The sequence below is a fragment of the Eulemur rufifrons genome, chromosome 7, assembly GCF_041146395.1.
Source record: "Eulemur rufifrons isolate Redbay chromosome 7, OSU_ERuf_1, whole genome shotgun sequence".
Lineage (NCBI taxonomy): Eukaryota > Metazoa > Chordata > Mammalia > Primates > Lemuridae > Eulemur > Eulemur rufifrons.
In genome coordinates this window covers 135,188,414-135,211,308 of record NC_090989.1, presented here as the reverse complement: position 1 = coordinate 135,211,308, position 22,895 = coordinate 135,188,414, and the positions used below count along the sequence as shown (strand labels likewise).

Genomic DNA, 22,895 nt, shown 5'->3' with positions numbered 1-22,895 from the left:
GACACACCTCCCTGAAATTCAATGTAATTTGTGTTACAGTTTCTTATCTTTCCCCCTTTTATTTCTTCAGCTTTGCTGCCTCTTGACCTGCTTCTGAAAGTGCCACCCCTCAGGCTCAGGGCTCACGTTAAGGAGATAGAGGCCGAGTTAGTGACAGGGTGGCAGTCCCACAGCCTTCCTGCCGTGATTCTTCGAAATCTCAAAGATCATGGTAGTACTTATTAGATCACATTGTTGTTAAGTACACAATGGGTGAACACAGAATTATAGTGGTGCCTGAGATGTCTGAATGATGCTTGGGAGGTAATTTTAAGATAAATAGCAAGAGAATTCTGTTTCATTTGTCCATCATTATTAGTTTGGCAATTTGATCGTATCAAAATGCTTTCTGTGTTCACTTATAGATTGAAATATTATGGCTGTTTTTCTAAAATTTGTGTTTCTGCCTTGGTGGAAATGTTAACCAGTTGAGTGTTGATACTTAAAGTACATACCTACTAACAAAACACTGGAACTGTGTTTTACATGGGTATTTTTGTAAACTCCACACCTACATGATGCATATAGAGGGAACAGAGTGAATCATATTTTTTCCTATTTCCTCTACTCTGACACAGGTAATTATTTCTCAGTTATTTCTACTTGTACTTGATTAAAATATTATATCACATTTTATATAATAATTGAAAAATTGTGGATCCTTAAACACGAAAGTTTATAATAATGGTTTGGGGAAGAAAAGAATGTGTTTATTAATCTGTTTCTAATTTCGGTTAAAGAAGACCAAAGTCCAATGGTAACATTAAAATTATTAGCTAAACCTGGACAATTCAGAAAAAAGTTTAATAATTGTGCTTGTAACATATGTGTTTGTATATGACTCCTGAACATAAAGTTCCACTTTACTATTTTGGTTAATTTGGAATTACTGTTTAATGCTATTTTTACTTTAGCTTCCTTAATTCACACTCTTCTATAGAGTTAACATGTATAGTGAACATAGGCAATGTAAATTGTTTTACTATAATATTAGCCCATGTGTCCACATTTATTAAATGTGCTTTGGAAGAGTCATTGACAGTTTGGGGCCATTACAATATCAGTATAGATGCAAAAAAAAGATGTTATTAGATTATTAGGATACCCAAAACTATCATGTTGACCATACTTTGTTCCTGTTATTTTGGCAAAGGCAAGTTCATAACATAATCATAAAATTAAAATGATTGTTGTTGATTGATTTTTATAACAGCAGGAGTGGAACACACACACACATATATAAGCAATTCACAGTTCTGTTGTAATTCATAATAGGAATTATTGTTCCTAGTAGGTGCGTTGAGTTAGTCCAGTGTAAGACTTGATTTTATGTCAGTGATATTAATCAGATCTCTGGATTTTAAACAAACTAAATGTGGCACAGTTTCCATATATAATAATACTAATATATTCCTTATTCCAATAGTTTGTTATACCATCTAATTTTTTAAAATTTACTGATTCATATATTTTTAAAATTTGAATCAGAATACACTAAACATTTTTAAGTGTTATCAGTGAATGCTAAATTTTCCCCATAAAAGGAATAGGTAATGTACTAATATTGTAAAACACATTAATGCACAAGAGAAAATTTGGGTTATCACTTGTGAGTTATTCCTCTTTCGAGTCAAAAAATTAGCTCTTTATTTTTTTCCATCGTAACACAAAATTGTTTTTCTGTATACTATAAATTCATACTTTTTAAAGTGTTGCAGGTGAATCTGGGCTGTTAGTCACTTTATCAAAATACAAACGGCTGGTACCAGCCTCACTCACTTAGATCACTTCATCTGCAAATCATGCTCCATTCCAGTCCTTACCTTCGTATGTCTAGCTTTCCTAACATTTGATTTAGCTTTGTTGGATGGAAAGAAAAATGTTGGAAATTATGTGTAATCAACATCTATAGCCCTGTATTGCCCAGTGTTCTGGAAAAAATTAGCAGGAAGAGGAGAATTTTGTCAAAATCTGAGTCTGTCCCCAAGAATATATCTAGTATGTGAACATTATTTTCCATGTGCTATGGCAGAACACAGGGTTAGAACCATTATTTTAGAGTGCCAGATGGCTGTATTATGTAATATGATCTTGCCTATGTGACACTACTAAAATATGGACTTCTAGATTCATAGCGTGGTGATATAACAGTATTTAATGGCACCCCCAAACTCCTGTAGAACAAGTAACCATGAAACTATTACAAGTTAACTCTGCTAAAAGTCCCCTTGTTCTATTTTTTAATACTAATGATTAATAAATTATATCAATAATTTATTTTATGAATATTATTTGGATTAAATAATAGGTTGTATTTTCATGCCAATAGAAATGAAAATTTAAGAATTCCTGGATTAGGTAAAAATGTTAATAGTAATTAATATGGAATCAATGAATAAACATTTTTAAGATGTTAATTATTTTAGCTCTATTTTTCCAACTTTAGTCACTTGTATATTATCATTGCACAAATTTGGCTATATCTGAGAACCATATGTACTATTATTTCCCAATATTTTTTTTTAAACTGACTCACTCAATTTCAATAATTTTACAAGTGAAGTTTATGTTATTTCTATAAATTGGAAACTAGTATAGTATCACTTGCCATGAATAGATGGTAGTTGTAAAAATAAATACAAATCTATGAAACACAAAATTAAATTTTAAGTAGATACTGTTGTCTGCATATCCTGAGGTCTATTGTCTTTGTTATGACAGGATATTGGCTAGTATTTGAGAAATGGTGAAGACATACTTGCACCATACTGAAACTTAATCCTTGTTATGATCAGCAGAAAGAAAAGAAAATTGCAGAAGGATTACCTTTCCCAGCAGGCTATTTCATACCTGATCTACTTACTATATAAAATTAGGCTGTATAGGTGCCTCATGCCTTAGGAAACTCCGTGCTTTAAAAATAATTGATTCTGCTGTCTGTAGCATCAAATCAATTAATCAAACAACTGGATATTACCAAGTATTTTGAATGGGGAAAAAAAGTCCAGGGTCTGTCCTATATATAAAAAAGAAGTAATCTTTTTTGCTTGAGGCAGGGGAAATGGTGTATATTTGTGAAAATTGAATCATACCAAAACATAACACAGGTAATGTATTCTTTGTCACGTACATGATGTAATGTTATGGATGCTATTTGTGTGTGTCAAATGTAAATTTTTGGGTGTGTGGGTCAACCTAAATTTTAAAGTGCAAATGTAATGTCAACTAAGAGTATGGTCTAATTTGACTGGATTAACACTGGCATTTTTCCCTCCCATGCTGAGTTTTTCATTTAGACAGCCCCTGACACCAGGCTGATGTATGGAGATTCTTATGCTCTGCATTTTGAATAGAATTTGTCACTTCAGGATTTCTGGGCTCTTAATTATGTTTTCTTATTAGATGACTATGAATCTATTTTTACACTTGCCTTTTGTTCGTAAAGGTTAGATCTAAATCAAGCAGTCAGTGTTTCATCAAAATACTCTAGAGAGCACAGCTAATATTCTAGTCATCCTTACATGAGAGCAACTTGTAGTAGCTTACTTGAAAGTTAATTATTGACATAAGTACTTAAAACTAATTTTCACAATTGCCAAAGTGGTTTTGAGTACATACATTCTCTTTTTTTATTGCATAGCAATTTTTTTAGCATATAAAAATTTGCTCACCAGATTTTGGTCAAAACTTTTATAATACTAGTCTATACCATGCAATTTGGCATATAATTATATGCATTTCCATATTGTTTGTTAGGATTTGGGGTATATTACTTATACTTCCCAACCATATTGTAAGCATCTTCAGTAAAGCTTTTATATATACAGGCATACCTCAGAGATATTGTGGGTTTGGTTCCAGACTACAGCAATAAAGAGAATATCACAATTAAGTGAGTCACATTAATTTTTTTGTTTCCCAATGCATATAAAAGTTATTTTTGCACTATACTGTCCTCTATTAAGTGTATAATAACATTATGTCTAAAAAATAATGTACATACTTTAATTAAAAATACTTTGTTGCTAAAAAGTGCTAATGATTATCTGAGCCTTCAGTGAGTCCCTGATTATTTTGCTGGTGGAGGGTCTTGCCTCAGTGTTCATGCTGCTGACTGATCAGAGTAATGGTTGGTGAAGACTGGAGGGACTGTGGCAATTTCTTAAAATAAGACAGCAATGAAGTTTGCTGCAGTGATTGACTCTTCCTTTCACAAAAGATTTCTCTGTAACATGCAATGCTGTTTCATAGCATTTTAACCATAGTAGAACTTCTTCCAAAATTAAGTCAGTCCTCCCAAATCTTCCAATGCTTTCTTAACTAAGTTTATGGAATATTCTAGATCCTTTGTTGTCATTTCAACAATGTTCTCAACATCTTCACCAGAAGGAGATTCCATCTGAAGAAACCATTTTCTTTGCTCATCCGTAAGAAGCAACTCCTCATCCATTCACGTTTTATCATGAGATTGCAGCAATTCCGTCACATCTTCAGGCTCCACTTCAAATTCTAGTTCTCTTGCTATTTCTACCATATCTGCAGTTACTTTTTTCACTGAAGTCTTGAACCCCACAAAGATATCCATGAGAGTTGGATTCAGTTTCTTCCAAACTCCTGTTAATGTTGATATTTTGGCCTCTTCCCATGAATTATGAATGTTCTTAATGGCATCTAGAATGGTGAATCCTTTCCAGAGGTTTTCAATTGACTTTTCTCAGATCCATCAGAGAAATCATTATCTATGGCAGCTATTACTTAACAAAATGTGTTTCTTAAATAATAGTACTTGAAAGTCAAAATGACTCCCCTGATCCATGGACTGCAGAATGGATGTTGTGCTAGCAGGCATTGGAACAACATTAATCTCCTTGTCCATCTCCATCAGAGCTCTGGGGTGACCAAGTATATTGTCAATGAACAGTGATATATTGAAAGGAATCCTTTTTCCAGAGCAGTAGGTATTAACTGTGGGTTTAAAATATTTAGTAAACAGAGGTGCTGTCATCTAGGCTCTGTTGTTTCATTTCTAGAGCACAAGTAGACTAGATTTAGCATAATTCTTAAGGACCTTAGGATTTTTGAAATGGTAGATGAGCATTGGTTTCAACTTAAGTTCACCAGCTACATTAGCCCCTAACAAGAGACTCAGCCTGTCCTTTGAAGCTTTGAAGCCAGGCATTGACTTCTCCTCCCTCGCTATGGAAGTCCTAGATGGCATCTTTTTCCTAAAGAAGATCATTTTATATACATTGAAATATATTGTTTAGTGTAGCCACCTTCATCAAATATGTTGTTTAGTGTAGCCAGACCTTCTGGATAAGAAAATATTATCCTGTTGCAGCTTCTACATCAGCATTTGCTGCTTCACCTCGAACTTTTATGTTATGAAGATGGCATGTTTCCTTAAACCTCATGAATCAATCTCTGCTAGCTTCTGATTTTTCCTTTGCAGCTTCTTCACATCTCTCAGCCTTCACAGAATTGAAGAGAGTTAGGGCCTTGTTCTGGATTAAGCTTTGGTTTAAGAGAATATTATGGCTGATTTGATCTTCTCTCTACACTGCTAAAACTTTCTCCGTATCAACAATAAGGCTATTTCATTTTCTTATTATTCATGTGTTCACTGAAGTAGCACTTTTAATTTCCTTCAAGAATTTTTCCTTTGTATTTCACAACTTGGCTAACTGGCACAAGAGGCCTAGCTTTCGACCTACCTTGGATTTTGACATGCCTTCCTCACTAAGTTTAATCATTTCTAATTTTAGATTGAAAGTGAGAGACCTGTGACTCCTTTCACTTGAACATTTAGAGGCCATTGTGTGGTTATTAGCTGACCTAATTTCAATATTGTTTTGTCTCAGGGAATAAGGAGGCCTGGGGAGAGGGAGAGAGAGAGGGAAATGGCTGGTTGGCAGAGCAGTCAGCACACACACATTTATCCATTAAGTTTGCCATCTCATATGAGCACGGTTTATGTATTAGTAACATCAAAGATCGCTCATCATAGTCACCATAACAGATATAATAATAATGAAAAAGTTTGCAATATGCAAAAGTTACCAAAACGTGACACAGAGATAAGAAGTGAACATACACTGTTGGAAAAATGGTGCTGATAGCCTTGATGGACGCAGGGTTGCTGCAAACCTTCAATTTGTAAAAAATACAACATTTTTGAAGTGCAATAAATTAAGGCACAATAAAATGACGTATACCTGTATATATTTTGAGTATGTCCTCTGAGATCAGCCCCTTGAAAACTGCTTATTGAGTAACTGATGCAGACCCACCCTCTATAAAGCCTTGTATTGTTTGCTACTGTATTGACAGCAATTGTATAAGTAGTCTGAAACAGTGAGGGAATCAATGATTATTTTATGATAGACTTTTTCAAATTATTTTTTTATTTAAAATTATTTTATTAATTGTATTAAACATATATGTGTTTATATTGTTTAGACTTCAGATTGGGGTAGGAGTGGGCGACAATGCGCGTTTCCTTTACCAATGATGATTTGTTTACTAATTCTTCATGTACTTAGGGAGCGTGTACCAGCTCCCGGGAGAATGCTGCCTAAAGGTATAGATTTTTTTCACAGTCTTTGTAGGAAATGTGTTTTCAAAGAGATACTCAGTCTCACAAAAGTTACTGATCATCCCAATTGAAGACCAAATGCGAACTGCATATCAGCTATTCAATGGAAGCTCATACTCCTGTCCTTAGGGTTTCTGCCTGGAGGACAGGCTGAAGGAAGAGTCGGAAGGTACACCACTCTCTGGTAGGAATCAGGCCAGGTCAATGTGACTTGGGTGATGATTGTAGCACAGTATACAAAATAATTGAGGTAATGGAGAAAGGTATGTCTCTCAAATTTCAATTTTCCATTATTAATGATTTTTCATATATTTTTAAAAAATAGTTTAGATATTTACAAATACCCTTTGAATTGGTTTGTCATACAGACCAATTTGAGTGTTGAAGATGGTGACAGATGAGCCCATAGTAATGAGAAATCTAGACATTAAGGACCTTAGGTTCCTGTGGACTCTTCTGCACATAAACCATATTGTTTCATACATATAGACCTTTAACCAAATTATTCCTTTGTAGAAATGTGAGCACCAACAACTTAGAACCCATCCATGTGTTGGCTCCTATTTGGGGAGTAGTTTAATTTTTTAGAATCTCAGACAGAGTACATTTAACCCACAGGGAGTATTAATCATTAATTCAGTTATTAAGCTTCTATTAAATCCATTTGTTCAAGAAAAACGTTGAAACCACTAAGGTTGTGGCCAGACCATTCTCTAATGGTTGCTGCGGCAGTCCACTCTCCTGAAAGCAGGAGGCCTCTTTCTTCTCTCTGGGCCACCTACCTGCCCTCCCCTACAGCTAAGAATGTGTTATTCTTAATTGACATTGCTCAGTATGGATTCAAAAGATTGTCTGGGATGTTTTAGATAGTGTGTCAACTACAATTTTTTATTGTGGTAACTACATATTATTTCTTCTCATAATTGGAGTGCAACAGCACAATTCTTAAAGTTATTTTTAGCAAGTGTTTGAATATTTTTATTTAACCCATTAATGATAGAATTGTGTAGAAGACAAAAGAGCTGATTCCAAGAGCATTTGGAGAACAGGGATTTGTATAGTTAGGCAAGAAAGCAAAGCTGAAATAAGATTGCTAAATCAAGCATAAGGCCGGCTAAATTTCTACAGGGCAATAAAACTAAATCATTTTTGTGATCAAGCTCTTCATCAGGTATAAAATCATAACAATATATCAATTTCTACAGGTTAACTCTAACACTATGGAGCTATAAACTGCATGCTTCTTTATTGGTGTAGATTGTTAGTTAAATATACTACGACATTACCCAAGAGTATTAGATTAAGATTAAGTGGGGTTATTAGAAAATGCTCTAGCATGCTATCAGAGAATCAAGCAATCACCATTTTGCCTATTTTCCACATTTGGGTTAAATTTTTCTTGTCCAGGCAATTGAATGGGGGTGGGGTGGGGAGAGGAAGCCCATCTTTTCTTTCGGTTTCATTTAGTTGAATTGCCTTTGCATCCATAGTGGTGAACAGCATGGTTTTCACACCACAACACTTTTTTCTTGAGAATTCTGGGCTTCATCAATGGAATTGAATTTCAGAGAAGAAAAATTCCCTGTGCTAAGAATAAAGGGAGCTAGTGTGACTTGATCAGCAATTGTAGTATAGTATAAGAAACAACTAGATCATTGGATAAGAGTCAGGTTCTATGAACGAGACCAAGTTCATATGCTATTTTTAGCCTACACAGTCAGGAATAAAAATATAACTTTCTGTATTTTCCCAAATCTGAACCTACTATCTATATTAACTGATTTCAGAAACATGATCAATTGACCTACAGGTAAATTTCAATGTGTTGGTGATTTCTTTATCATATCAAACTTAAAGTCTGATATCAGACAAATCGAGGATTGCTCTTCTGTCTCTTCTGCTTCCCTGGGTGGAATTTGTTCCAAGGGCTTAGTCAGCATTATGGCACTGGGGCTTTGTGACTGCCTGTGCTCACATTGATCTGATTATTGGGTGTGGTCATTTTTCCACCTTTGTGTCCAAAGAAGTGGCACAACCCTACCTGACTTCAAGCTCCTAGTCCATGTTTCCACCCACAGCAGTGTCCCCTGGACATGAAAGCAAGTCCTCTGCAGGGCAAGCTCTCTTGCTCCGTCAGCTCACTTTCTCAGGGACCTCGGGAGGGTTGGCCTGCCCTTCCTCACCTCTCTGGGCATGGAGACTTGGGAACTCCGCAGAAGCTCTCTGCTCTGATACCCCAGGGAGCTATGTCTACTGCCCCCTGACCCCCAGGCCATAGTGGTGAGGGGAATATCAGCATGACTGAGTCCTCTCAGAGTTCCCTGTGGGACTGGGGCAGGCAGCCTCACCACTTTTGAATCCCCAAACTTAAAGAGAGCTCTAGCATCCAACTCTCCCTCCTTGCTGCCCCCACCCCAGACTCTGCCCAAAGTGAGCTGGAATTTGGATCTTTCCTGAGGCTTTCTTTTTTTCTTATCTCCTCATCCTCCATCCTCAGAGAAGCATATCTCACCCAGGAGAGGCAGAAAGAAAAGTTTGTTCAACAAAACTTCTTTCGAATCTTTCTGCCTTCTGCTTAGAGCTTTCTCTGTTCCTGGTTCCTTTCTGCCGCCGCATCTTGGGGCGATGCTCCCCTCACACTCTGCTGCTTGACTGGGGAGGCTCCTGGGGTCGAAAGTAAGTGTGGGAAATAACACAGCAGTAAATTCTCCACAGAGCAGCTTTCCATGTGTATTATGTAGCCATTTCCAGGAATTTCAATTTCAAAAATCCTGTGGTTATATTTTATATTCTAAAAAAATAACTGAAGAGATAGCAGTTTTGAAATTGGAAGAACCCTAACCCTGAAACACACCAAAAATATTAAACCTGGACAGGATATAAGGCATATTACATAAATGAGATTCAGTCAGAAGTCAAGAGGGAAGGACTTCAAAGCGGCCTTGCTTCTGTGGCCTTTAAACAGCTTGTTTCAGAAGTTTCAAATGAAAGGGAGTTTGTTGCCTGATCACCCAGAAGGTGAAGGGAGCTGATGCTTTGACTCGGCTTCCTGCCATCCTGTGGGAAATTCCAGCAGGGGTGGGGGACAGCAGGGGAACTGGGCCCAGACTGTCAAGTCCCTTTCTAACAATTCCTGCCTGCTTGCGGAACGGTCTGTTGGTCTGTGTGGGAAGTATCCCACCCCATGCCCCAGCCTCCCACTCTTCATCCTCTCTGTCACTTCTCTCTCTCTTTTGATGGGACATCATTCTCTTAGTCACTCAGCCCCAAGCTTCTGCAATCCTCAGCCTCTGCTCCCCGCACACAGATAGTTTCCACACGCTGTAGACTCATTCCCCCACCCCCCCCGTAGTGTATATCACCTCAGCCCCCTTTGTTTTTTTCCCATTTTGACCATGCTCCCATTTCCGATGAAGAAACCAAGGCCCAAAGAAGTTGTGACTTGACTAGAACCATGTTCCTGGTACCTGGCAGAGAGAGAAAATTTAAGCCAGGCCTTCTGACTTCAGCTCCAGGCATCTTCTTATGAGGTCACCTTTCATGAAATACAGTCACCCTTATGGCTCTTCACCACGTGTGGCCCCTGGCTACCTCTTTAGCTGCACAAATACCATACCTCATTACGGTATAGATGCTTTGCTGTTCAAATGTAGCCCTCACTTAGCTGACTCTTCCCTTTGCTGGAACTGTTCCTTCTGTTAACACTAGGAAGCCACCACTCCAATACACTTTCCCTCACACCCAGCCCATGCCCTGTGCCTGCTGAAGGCCTCCTAGTTCTCCATGGTTTGCTCACATGTGACCTTTGCATCCACTCTTTATCCCCCATCCATGGTTCTCTGGGGGAACCTCCCATGAAACCTCTGTGAGTGCAAAATCGTTCATCTAACCAGGGACACAGGGATTGATTGCTGAACATTTGTAGACTTGAAATACAATTAAGGTACTTTATTTCATTGTTACAAAAGGAAAGAAAAGAGGTAAAGTGAATTTGTATTGTCTTTTGACAGGACAGTTGGTCCAATATAGAGAAGCTCATCTGTGTTTGGCCTCATTCATTAAAAAAAATATATTTTTTCCTTCTTCACAGACTGCCGCCGCACCCCTCCCCCCAATCTTTCTTTTTTCCAGTTGTCCAAAACTTCCTGATTCTTAACAGAAAGAATCCAGAAAACTAATAAGTTGATACCATCTCTTGGTCACCTGGGAGAATACAGTATACTCTATTTTTGGTTCAATTTGTAGTAATTGACAGCTTCAGGTTGTACATTATAAATTGTAGTTTCCATAGACTGGATATATAGTGTAAATCAAGTCTGAAAGCCCCAGGAATGGGCAACTAACTTGGCTGTTTTATCATTGTGCTATGAGATAATAGAATATAGTGTACTGTGCAGGTTCCAAAGACCTAATGCTTCCAATTTGTTACATGTATGTGCTTTCCAAAAATATTTATTAGTCCATTAAATGTTCAAAGGGATAGGTAGAACATCATGTTAAAAGTAGCAACCCCTTTCAAGAAAGGAAATAGTGTTTCAGGCTGGCAAGGAGTGTAGGTATTATTTTGTATTTGCAGCAACCAGAGGGATTGTCCATCATCACACAGCCTCCTAGGGATGGGTTTAGGAGTAAAACTGGGAGGCCCTTAACTACCATATAGACTGAGTCAGTGTAGTAGTGTTTTAGGGCCCTCCTGGTTTCATGTCCCAGCACTCACTTGCTGTGTGATCTTGGTTGGGCATTTTCTTTAATCTCCCTAAAGCTCACTGTCTTAATTGGTTTGGGCTGCTATAAGAAAATACTATGAACTGGCTGCCTTATAAATAACAGAAATTTATTTCTCAAGTTCTGGGGGATAGAAGTCCAAGATCAAGGCATTGGCAAGTTCAGTGTCTGGTGAGAGCCTGTTTCCTGGTTCACAGATGGCTCTTTCAAGCTGTGTCCTCACATGGTGGAAGTGGTGACCAAGCTCTCGCTAGCCTCTTTTATAAGATCACTGATCCCATTCATGAGAGGTGCACCCCCATGACCTAGTCACTCCCAGAGGCACTGCCTCCTAATACCATCACTTTGGTATTGTTCAATGTATGAGTTTTAGGAGCACAGAAACATTCAGACCATAGCACTCAGTGTCCTAATGTATAAAATTGGGAACATGACAGCCACCCTTTAGAATGGTTGTGTGGATTAGATGAGATTAAATGTGTAAAATGCTTCCCAGTCTCTAACCCAAGTCCATGCTAAGAAAGCACTGCTCTTTCTGCAGGTCCTCCTACCTGACACTCCAGGCGGAAAGTATAGCTCTTTAGTGTCATGCCACAGAGGAAGCTAGCAAATATAATTACTTTTGATTTTTGACACTTTTAAGTAAATTACCTCTTATGAGGAATTTTTTAGTTTCCTTCTATGTTTTAAGACATTAGTCAAATTTACTATTTCAATAAAAACAATAAAAGAATACAAAGTATTACAATATTTTAAACTTTGATTTTATTTAAATTTTAAGGGGACCAAATATCGTATATGTTTTGCGGTAGGAAATACCACATAGATATGAGTCATGGGCATATTATGTATGACTGACATTGCACATGAACTGTGATCAGTCTCACTGATTTTTTTTTTTAAGGAAAAATCCTTCTAATAAAAATATTCTTAGGACAAAATTGTCAAAATAAATATATGCTGAATTTCTTTGTGAATCATTAGGAAGTATAATATTTTCAGTGAGCTAATCTGAAAGATTTATTGAGAGAGAATGCTTGAAAACTAGATAACACGATTTGGCTAACATTTGCCGTGAACCTAGTAGTTATTAATCTTTAAATGAAGAATAAAAATAAAAGAAGATATGTATTTGGATTTTTATCATTTTTGTTTCCCTAAAATTATTAAAAGCTAAATAAATATATATTTTGGTGTAGGAGAATATAAAACAAATGTGAAGATTTGATCAGGTAGAAAATGAGGAAGAATGGTTCTCATACCTAGGTTTAGCTCAATTTGTCCAGGAAATCAAGAGAGTTTGCAAATGGTACAGGTAGACATCATTTTCAGTCCCAAGTTTTCTTTCTCTTCCCTATCCTAACTCATGACACAGTTTAGTGATCCTGCCAGAGCACCCAGTAATGCTGAACTGGTGGTGGGATCCCAGCTTGCCTTGATGCAGTAGCAGCAGCTACCTGAGAGGCTGTTCTGGTGGTACCTGAGTCTAAGTGGTAGGAGTGGGAAATGCCCTTTAAACAGAAAGGAAGTAACAGATGAGGTGAAAATGCTTTTAACATATAAAATGCAATAAAAGTATTAGTATTCAGAGTATGTAAAGAGTATTTACAAATCAATAAGAACAAAGAAGCATGGGGTACAAGCAAGAAATTCACCAAAGAAGTACAATAACGTCACTAACATTTAGATAAATACAAAATAGAAAAAAATTAAATTGGCAAAATTGTAAAGTCTGGTAATATGTAGTGTTAACTGAGGTATAGAAGAATGGGTTCTTCTCTTGTCAGAGTATAAAGGGATTCAGCTACTTTATTTATTTACTTATTTTTTAAACAAAAGGTCTCACATATTTATTACTGAACTAGCTTATTAGTACAGAGCATATAAACAAAGAGAAAAATCACTTTTCCCAATGAAATGTGTCTGTCCGGATATTAGTGACATTTCCAACTTGATATGGTAAGATGATAGTGACCTTGATACAGCATAAATATGCATGCCATTATATCATGTGCAAACTTTATAGACCCAGCTTGGTTTATCTCCAATGTCTCCTCTTGGAATTGTACCTGATTTTATTGCCAGTCTTCATACGAATCCATTGGGGGATGGGACGATTTTGCTTCTGCTTCTTGGCCAGAAACCTTTTGATTCTGAAAGTCTTGTGAGAAGACATGGTGAGGTAGACTCAATGGGACTGATTCAACCACTTTAAAATGTATTTGTTACAATAAGAAATGTGTGTATCCTTGGGCCTTCAGTTACTTCATTTCTCCTTGTCTACCCTAAAAGAACTCTTGTACTTATTCACAATGAGGCATGCACATGTATACTCACTGCAACATCACTTATAATCATGACAAATTGAAAGCAAATTAAGTGTCCATCAAGACAGAAGTGGCTATGTAAACTATATGCTACATCCAAAACATGCAGTACTATTGCAATATACTCAATAGTTGTAGAGAATAAGCTAGAACTGGGTGTTCTGATAAAAAAGGTGCTCCATGATAGACTGAGTGGGAGTAAAATTATAAAGCACTATGTGATGTGATGTGTCACTATTTGTTTAAAAAGAAAAGAAGGAAGAAAAGGAGGAAGGGAAGGAGGGAAAGAGGGAGGAGGAAGGACTACTATAGATTTTCTATAATAGGACCTTTCGAACTCTTGGAAGTGACCATCAATCAGGAGCACATTATATATCTTGACTGAGTGGACCCTTGCAATGCACTCTGAAATTTTTTGATCTAGTTTCAATGCATTCCATTCCATTTTTAAAAATGCTGGTCATGACCCATTAAATTGATTTCAGGTCTTAACTATAGTTTGAAAAATATTGTTTTGAGGCACACACATATGTATGCAAATGGATGGAAAAGTGACTGGAAGGCAACCACCACTCTAATATCAGAGGTTACTTCTGGGGAGGTGGCTATGATGGGTGGTGGCTCCGGGGAGCCTTGAGCCTCATTTGGAACCCTAACGTTTCTGTTTGTTTGCTTGCTTGCTTGTTTTATTTTTTAGAGAATAAGCAATTATAACTATTTTCAGAAGTTAGGGATTTACTGCGATTGAGAGGGTAGTGGTCAAACATTCTTAAGAAACATAATTTTTAAGTTAAATTGAATAGTTGATTAGTTCAGAAGGCAGGCTAACTCTCTAGCTAACTCTCTCTGTTTTTATATTTAGGGCCACAGATGAGCACATTCTTGTGGCAAGGTAGAGTCAAACCTATGTGATATTCCACTCAAAATGTCTTCACAAGCCTAAGAACTCTCTGCCATGCTGTGAGATTTTAACTCATTATCTATGAATGTTGCATCTGTAAATCAAAAACATAAAGTAATTAATATAAAAATGATCAAAACTCAAGCCCTCCATTTTCAGAAAACACAAAGTTAATGTTTTTGTAGCAACATCAACTTGGCCATGTTACACAGTATCTCGTTTTTTTGGCATGAGTCTAGATAAACAAATACTTACATTTTAAGGATTATTTCTGCAAGGGGAACCACTGTAGGAAATATGGCATAGGTATACTTGGCCATCTCTACAAGCTGGAGCAGACAACTGCAGTTCTCCGCTTTCTATTTTAGAGCTAAATTAATTCTTTCTGGTTTGCCTTTACATTTTTACCCTAAGGGTGATTTATTAAACCTCATCTTAATGATAAAATAATTGACACTTTAAAGGGGTTAGACACAGTGTACAGGTGAGATAGATCTTCAAATTCCAAATATTTAAACAAGGTATTAAATGCAGATGAACTAGAACTAGATTATTTCTTGTGCTAATTTCTCAACTAAGTTATCCGTAAAGAAAATATTATTTCTTTAAACATTCATATTTTATTCTTTATTGTATTTTGTGTCTTAAATATAAATTTTCATAAGCTTATAATAAAAAAACTTGAGTCTTTTAAGCAAACACATTAAATTTTCTTTTTAAATGTCTTGAAAACAAAATATTTATGGTAAAATATGCAAGCTTTCTCAGAAAACACTTATGTAAGAATCATTTTTTAAAAATCTTAGCTGTTGCTAAAGCAATGATTTTATTCATATTTAATTTCATAGAGGCTCAAAGTTGTATAAAGGGAAGAAAATGCTTTGGGACTTTTTTTAAAAAGGGAAGTTGGCAAGAGAAGTATTGTTGCAGAAGCATGCTCGAGCTTAAGGGGAGAATGGGGAAGAGAAGGAGTAAGAAGAGAAAGGAAGGAGGAAAATACACATCACACATATGAAGTTTCTCTTCCATTTTCTCCAGTGTGGTTTTGTGGGTGAAAGGAGGCAGAGGTGACCTTGCAGCTAATCTAGAAATTAAAGTCATTCCTTTAAATAATCTTATATTCTTCATTTAAAATGGACCATTTGTGACTATAACAGGAAGCTGGGGAAGCAACCCCTCTGCAATTTGACATCATGTTAGCCTGAAACTGTGAAGGTGGTGTGGCTCTATTATGAGAATCCAGTATAAATTATAAATGTGTCCTATTTAGACCTATAATTTTCATCCAGGTGAAAATTATAATTTGTAATAATCAAGGATTTGAAAGTTACTTAATCCTAGCTAAGAGGATTTTTGGATTTTTTTGCTTTGTAAGATTGCTTATTCAGTGTTTACATTTAGTAGTTTTGATAAAATTAGTTTTAAAACATGTTATAGGCCGGGGGCAGTGGCTCACACCTGTAATCCTAGCACTCTGGGAGGCCGAGGCGGGTGGATTGTTTGAGCTCAGGAGTTCGAGACCAGCCTGAGCAAGAGCGAGACCCTGTCTCTATTAAAAATAGAAATAAATTATATGGACAGCTAAAAATATATATAGAAAAATTAGCCTGGCATGGTGGCGCATGCCTGTAGTCCTAGCTACTCGGGAGGCTGAGGCAGGAGGATCGCTTGAGGTCAGGAGCTTGAGGTTGCTGTGAGCTAGGCTGACGCCACGGCACTCTAGCCTGGCCAACAGAGTGAGACTCTGTCTCAAAAACAACAAAACAACAACAACAACAAAAAACATGTTATAGAGGGCATAATGAATTAAAAATTTAAAAGCACGATATCCTCTTAACTATATGTGTCTGAAGCCTGGCTTTTCAGTGGTCACAGTGTCCAAGGCACCACTGACTCCTGATGGCAGCCTGCTGTAATTGCAAGCAAAATATCCAAGAGCTAAGCAGTCTTTCAAATGTTATGTTAGGAAACATCATTATGTTACATAAAAGTCTGAGAAGTAAAGGGAAGATTGTTTATTTCATATCACAAAATATTAAAGTGTTACAGGGTCTCTGCGTACTGTCTCATTGGTAGGGTGAGGTCTTTGCTTTAAAATATTTGTGAGAATTTTACTTCCTTTTCCACTACTATCACTTTTGAAAGAGAACTTGACTAACTATAGAATTTATCACCCACAGCATCTGCAGGAATTGCTGTGTCCCAGAGGAAAGTACGTCAGATCAGTGATCCTATTCAGCAGATATTAATTCAGCTGCACAAAATCATCTACATCACACAGGTCAGTGTTCTAGCTTTTTATTTTGTTTTCATCTTAAAGGAAAATTTGGTGCTAATATTGCTGAAGAACTACTTTGTGGGAGTTTCATTTAGAGTTAATTCTTATTGTTCTTATTCTCTCCAACCACATATATTTGGGGATATTTTGGTTTAGCAACAGAGCTGGAAATGTAGTAAGGTAAAAAAGCAAATATGTCATATTTTCCCTATGACTCCTAACCTCCTCTTTCACTGTTAATGTCCAACCAAAAACAAACTTTAACATAAATAGCCCTTCAGTGTGGAGTGAAAATGGAGACAGAGCAGGGCTTCTTTGCCCATAATCAGCTCTACTACAGGCAAAAAAGAGGAAAATGGTGCCCATCCATTAATCCTGAGGATATTGGGTGGAAACCAGAACATTTCAGAGAGGGAAGGTCAAACCACAAAACGTCCAGAATTGTTAAGACTTCTTTTTTGTAAATCTTGGTGACTCCTAGATACCAAGGAAACAATCAGTGCTAACAAATGGCCATTAATTATTGACAAAAATCTGTCTATTGATAAACAACTTAAATATTCATTTACCAAAGGTAAATGTACAGTTATGTACTGTTAATAAAAAACGAAACTTTTGTAGACAAAGAAGTGCAGACATTTGAACATGAAAGTATTATTTTGAAGTTTAACATTGTATGTCTTTTGCAGTTTATTAATTCATTTATTATTTGACATATAATTATTAGGTACCTACTATGTGCCAGGACTATTCCAGGCACTTAAGATATATCAGTGAGCAAAACATATAAATATTCCTTCACCCTAAGATTCAAAGAGCCAATGTCAGGGATACTCTCAGTTGCCAGTTGTGGCAATATTGTTTATAACTGCAGGTTCTGAAGAGAAATACCACTAGGTCATTGGACCAACTGGGCCCACTGTAAGCCAAACTTGGGCTAATACTCCATCTCTCACCTGGCTAACCCCCTCCCCCCAAAAACCATTTTCATTGTTGTACCACAGTGACATTATACAATTCTAGAAATTAGTGTCAATTTACAACCACTGCCTAGCATTCCCTGAAAGCCTGGGTATTTCCTTTTCCCCAGTGAACAGCCAGTCTAGCAAATGGCTAAAAGTCTCTTTGGGGAAGGCTTGGAGGAAAATTTATAGTGTGTACTTGTAGCAATGCTTCAGGGGCCTTCCTCAAGGGGTTTCAGCTTCCCTATTAATCAAGGGGCTTTAGGTCTTTGAATTGACTTATGTCTGGAAACCATGTGAGAGGCTTTAACTCTCCACTGTGGCAATGGCAACTCAGGTCAGGTTTTTGTCTAGCAGACCTGGAGTTTCTTTTCTGTGAAATAGATCAAGGAATACTCTAGTAGGCAGAACATCTATTTCTTTTCCAGGAACACTTTAGTCAATTAACCACCACCAAAGATCTCTGTGGGCCAAGGCGTTCTAACTAACAGTACATCCCTGCTGCCCTTTATGGTAAATGCTTGCAATTTGTCACTGGTGGTCAATTGTAGTCATTTGGCCTCTGCCAATTGGATACATTGGAACATGCATCCTTCAGTGTCACACCTGGCCTATGAAGGAGAGCAACCATAAAGCTTTTCAAGTATGCTGGTGCTCCCCTCTGCAATGTGTTTCTCAGTGCCTTAGTGAAAGGACTAGCTTCTGGGGGTTCTTGCTGAATGTGGTTGGGGAGTGGGTGTGCAGGTCACACGTGGTAAATCCACCTCATGTTCCTGTCTCTCTAAGCCTCTCTAATTCCCCCCTCCACATACCAGAGAAGCTCTGGCATTTCATCCTCACTAGACACAGGCCACTGGGGAGTACAAGTCAACCAATCAACTAAGCTACCACCTCTAGCTGCATGAACTAATGTATTAAATCTGGAATTTCTAGTACGAGCATCCATATCAATGAATCCAGTCTGATCTTGTGCTATATTTCACCTTTTTTTGCCTAACATTCTTGTAGTCCACTTCTGATCATATTCTCTGAGTTTCTGCTGATATGTAATGGCAAAATCTTTCAGTTCTTTTGGAGTATAAGCTATTTCCACCTGGGTCATAGTATGTGGATTATATTGAAGTACTACCCTAGTTATGGATTTGACCCTCATTTTTGTGGGTCTTATGAGCATCCCTGTTTAAGACATTTGTCCCAGACAAGGCTGTCATATATAGTTTTTAAGCAAAGAAAGGTTGTCTTCTCAGGCACAGGGTGATAAGCTATTTCCACTAGCAAGGAAGGCTCAGAGCAATCTGAGTTTCAAGATTGTTAATTTTATCTGGGTCTAACAAGATATCCCTACTCCAAGCTTTAGGATCCTATTTTTTTTCTAACTTTCACATGAGAAATTTGATGAAGTATGAATTCAACTGACATTGTAATATAGCGACCTGCCCAATTAAATTTTGCATTTGATTATCAGCCATATAAGTGCTGTGGAAGCACAAAGCAACGGATTCTTCTAGGGCTGTCATGGACTCTTTTCAGGTCTCAGACCCTGACTTGAGCTGAGAGTTAAAGTAACTAAATTTGCCATTTTCTTTGTGTAAGTGCTCCAGTGCATTTAGAAGAATCCATTCTATACCACAGTCCCGATCACCACCTGACAGTGAAAACAGCAGCCATTTGGGCTTCCAAGGTGCCTGCTTCAGTTGGTCTTTCATCAAGATGATGACCTGATTAATTGTGATACCACTGCATGCCATGGATCACTAGCATCCCATGTCCTATTGGCAACAAACAAACAAACAAAACTCAGCACTGGGATCAGTTTCAAGGGCACCCAAATCTTATCTGTATGAGTTCTTCTCCTGAGACATTCCTAGAACCTGAATCTGTATTAGTGAAGGTCCAGCCAGAAGCCACATGGTAATTTCAACAGGGAAGGTTTAATATAAAGATTTTTGTGAACTATAACAGAGTATTATCTACTAAGGAGGGGAAGAGAAATCTAAAGAATATAGGAAGAGCAGATAGGGAAGTCACAGTCTCTGGGGCTGAGGCCGAGCACGCAAGAAAAGAACAAATATGGAAGTGAACACTTCTACCCTGGGCTGAGGTCCAAACCTCATTAGAAAGGTCAGGAATAATTGCTAAGGTGCTAAGCTGGAGAGATTTGAAGTTGAAGTGTCCCTCTGGGGGACCAGGGCAAGCCATCCACGGTGAGGTACCATGCTGTGGAACTTGGTGGGATAAGCATTTGAGGGGGTTATGCTGAGAGGCACCCTCTGTGGGACCAGGGGAGGCCACCCACTGGTAGGTGCTGCTCCCTGGGACTCTGTGGGAGCCATCTGCAGGGTTGGTGCCACTGGAACTGACTAGGGCTGAGCACCAACCACTAGGGGTCCCACATGTGCTGTCCACTGGGAGCTGCTAGAGCAAAGTGAGACAGAAGCACCACTGGAAGCAGAGATGAATTCTTCCCTCCCCCAGTGTCCCGGCAGTGCCCATTTCTGATATAGCTTAGCATCCTGCCAGCTGGCAAGGGAGAAATGTTTCCAGCATCACAAGAAGGGCAATTAAGGGTGGGCTTAGAGCTTGGCAGCATTGATAACTAGCATACTTAGCCTGGGGGAACCAGTCAAGGTACCAACCTGCCTTCTTTGGTACCTCTGAATTCTCATTGCTTTCCCTTTGACTCTCTCTCTAGCGGAGGAGTCTTTAAGCCTGGGGCTGAGTAGCCTGGCTCTTATCTATCAAGTTTTGTCCAAAATCTGGTATTCCTTTTATTCACCCTGACAGCTGCCTTTTTGAGGCACAAGAGTCTAAAATTGATTACTTTCCTCTCTATTTTCTGCTGTCAACCTTTCTCTTAGGCAATCACATAGAATTGTCTAACTGATTAAATTGAAGAGGGTGCAGGGGTACAAGGAAGTATTGTTGGAGGGAGAGAATCTTGGTTAATCTGCCGTATCTGTACTAAGTTAAAATATTATATTCAAAATGTATTTCCATTTAAATACTGATATGGAAATATGAGAAAAATATTCTTAACTTTAGTGTTATGGAAATAGCTTTAAATAGCTTTTTAGTTACCTCAATTACTAACTATTAAATTGAGAGAAATATCCTTTGAAATTTAAATATAGTTTCCATATGCCTGCCTTGCTAATTTTTATGTAATAAAAAACTTTTTAATGTATGTATTCCATTTCTGTACTGGATTTGAAAGTATTTTAAAGCAAGAATGAAACTAAATATCTTATAATTATGCCCTTAAACTGCCAGCATAACAAATGATTTCATATATTTTGGCAGGATGGCATTCCTTGCTACAAGTTCAGATATAACTATTATGATTTTAAAAATGTATTTCAAGAATACTTTAAAGTTTATGACATCACACATAGTTAAGAATGATTCCCCTCTGGGAAATTTTAACTTAAGGTGCTAAACAAAGTCAATGTCTTTCAAATAAAGAAGAAAAATATACATCTAAATATTATGCTAGTATATTTGTTATAGGTTAAAAACCAAGATCAGTTTTCCCTGTCTGCTAATTGCAACGGAAAACTATTGAAAGTAACGCTGAATTGACAAAACAAACAAACAAACAAAACGCTTCTTGTTCACATATTTATTTACTACTCAGACTCTCACAGCCTACAGTTGGTGGCTGCTCTGAACTGCAGGCCAGATACCTCCTATTACAACACCCAACAGATGAACTTACAGGGAAAACTTCTTACTTTTGGCTGGTGGTGGCCTTTCTTGTCCAGTTTCCATGGAAACAGATCTGAGAAAATCATCTAAAAGCAACTGTTTTACAAGGCAGGATATTAAAATCCTTACCCTGCCGTCACTGATTTGACCTCTGTTTTCATCAGAACTAAAATGGTAATCTCAAGACCAGCAAGCAAAGAATGAAATCAGTGGTTCATTTCCATTGCTGGAAACCAAAATCTATCTTTGGGCATATAAGGTGACTAAAATACATATGCTACCTTTTAGTATGAGTCTTTATGTGTTATTGCTTAGGTAAGACCTGCATAGCCAAATTAAGCATTGGGTTTAACCCTATACTTACGTTTTGATTGTTTTGTTAAGAAAATGCTTTGAAAATCAGCATATAGCAACTTTTAACAGTTAAGCATCTGTCTCCTAGAGCTGCACTCCCCAACCCCTGGGCCATGGCCTGGTACCAGTCCATGGCCTGTTAAGAACAAGGCTGCACTACTTGAGCGCCAGTATCCTCCCCACCCCGCTGTCCATGGAAAAAATTGTCTTCCATGAAACTGGTCCCTGGTGCCAAAAATGTTGAGTACTGCTGTCCTAGAGAGCAGACAGGCAGTTTGAAGATCCTTTGGATTGCCCATTTTCACAACCACAATTATTGCCAACAAGAAAAAAATGTGATTAAGAATAGCAATGTGCTGTCCTCAGATGAAAATTTTACTACTGGCTGTCATTGGTGAAGCATACTGTGTTCTTTTCAGCAGTAGTGCTGGATAAAAATAGAACCATCCATACCCACTCATCTGGATTTCCTAGTTACTGATGGCAAGGGTGAATGAGATTAAACAAAATAAAATACTTAGGGTAAAGTTGTGTGTTTCTCAAATTGACTAACATCTTCAGGGTTTGTAAATTCTAAGAAGGTGTTATACTTTGCATATTTATTTTGATGATAATATTTGAACATTTTGTTTCAGCATTTAGGGAAATCTCTTAAGCAGTAATATGTCAAAATAACTTTTTAAAAAACAGGATAAGACACTAATTTAAGTCACTGTCAAATGGAGCCCTGTGAGCTATGGATGGTCTTCTCATGTATTCTTTGAGTTACTAGAGAATGCAGGCAGTTCTTTGGACAGAATCCATGAATTCTTCAAGTTTGAGAAAACTAGTATAAAACATCCAGAACAGGTTTTACTTTTTCTTTTGTCATTTTCTGTGGTATAGTAAAAACAGGCAAATAAGAACAAACTTAGATTTTAGACTTTGAGGAGTCATTACCTTTTCAAGAATCAGTTACTTCATTAGTAAGATGGGGGAGCTTATAGGACTATAGTAAGATCAATAGCTT

At 37.5% G+C, this 22,895-nt stretch overlaps 2 protein-coding genes across 9 annotated transcripts in view; one reads left to right on the top strand and one right to left on the bottom strand.

Annotated features, from left to right (window-relative positions):
• Positions 1–22,895, top strand: part of NEK10 (NIMA related kinase 10) — a 205,266-nt gene that overhangs the window by 163,328 nt on the left and 19,043 nt on the right. For 3 of the 8 annotated variants that reach the window (XM_069473325.1, XM_069473321.1, XM_069473324.1), the window contains one exon: positions 16,768–16,868. In XM_069473325.1, the coding sequence (XP_069329426.1) occupies positions 16,768–16,868 (101 nt within the window). Of the gene's footprint in view, positions 1–70; positions 212–14,548; positions 14,579–16,767; positions 16,869–22,895 lie in introns of all 8 variants that reach the window. The other 5 variants (XM_069473319.1, XM_069473317.1, XM_069473323.1 and 2 more) reach the window with 3 other exon arrangements.
• LOC138386734 (large ribosomal subunit protein eL39-like) lies at positions 13,398–13,535 on the bottom strand. The gene has a single exon (XM_069473316.1). The coding sequence runs from the start codon at positions 13,533–13,535 to the stop codon at positions 13,398–13,400; it is 138 nt and encodes a 45-aa protein (XP_069329417.1).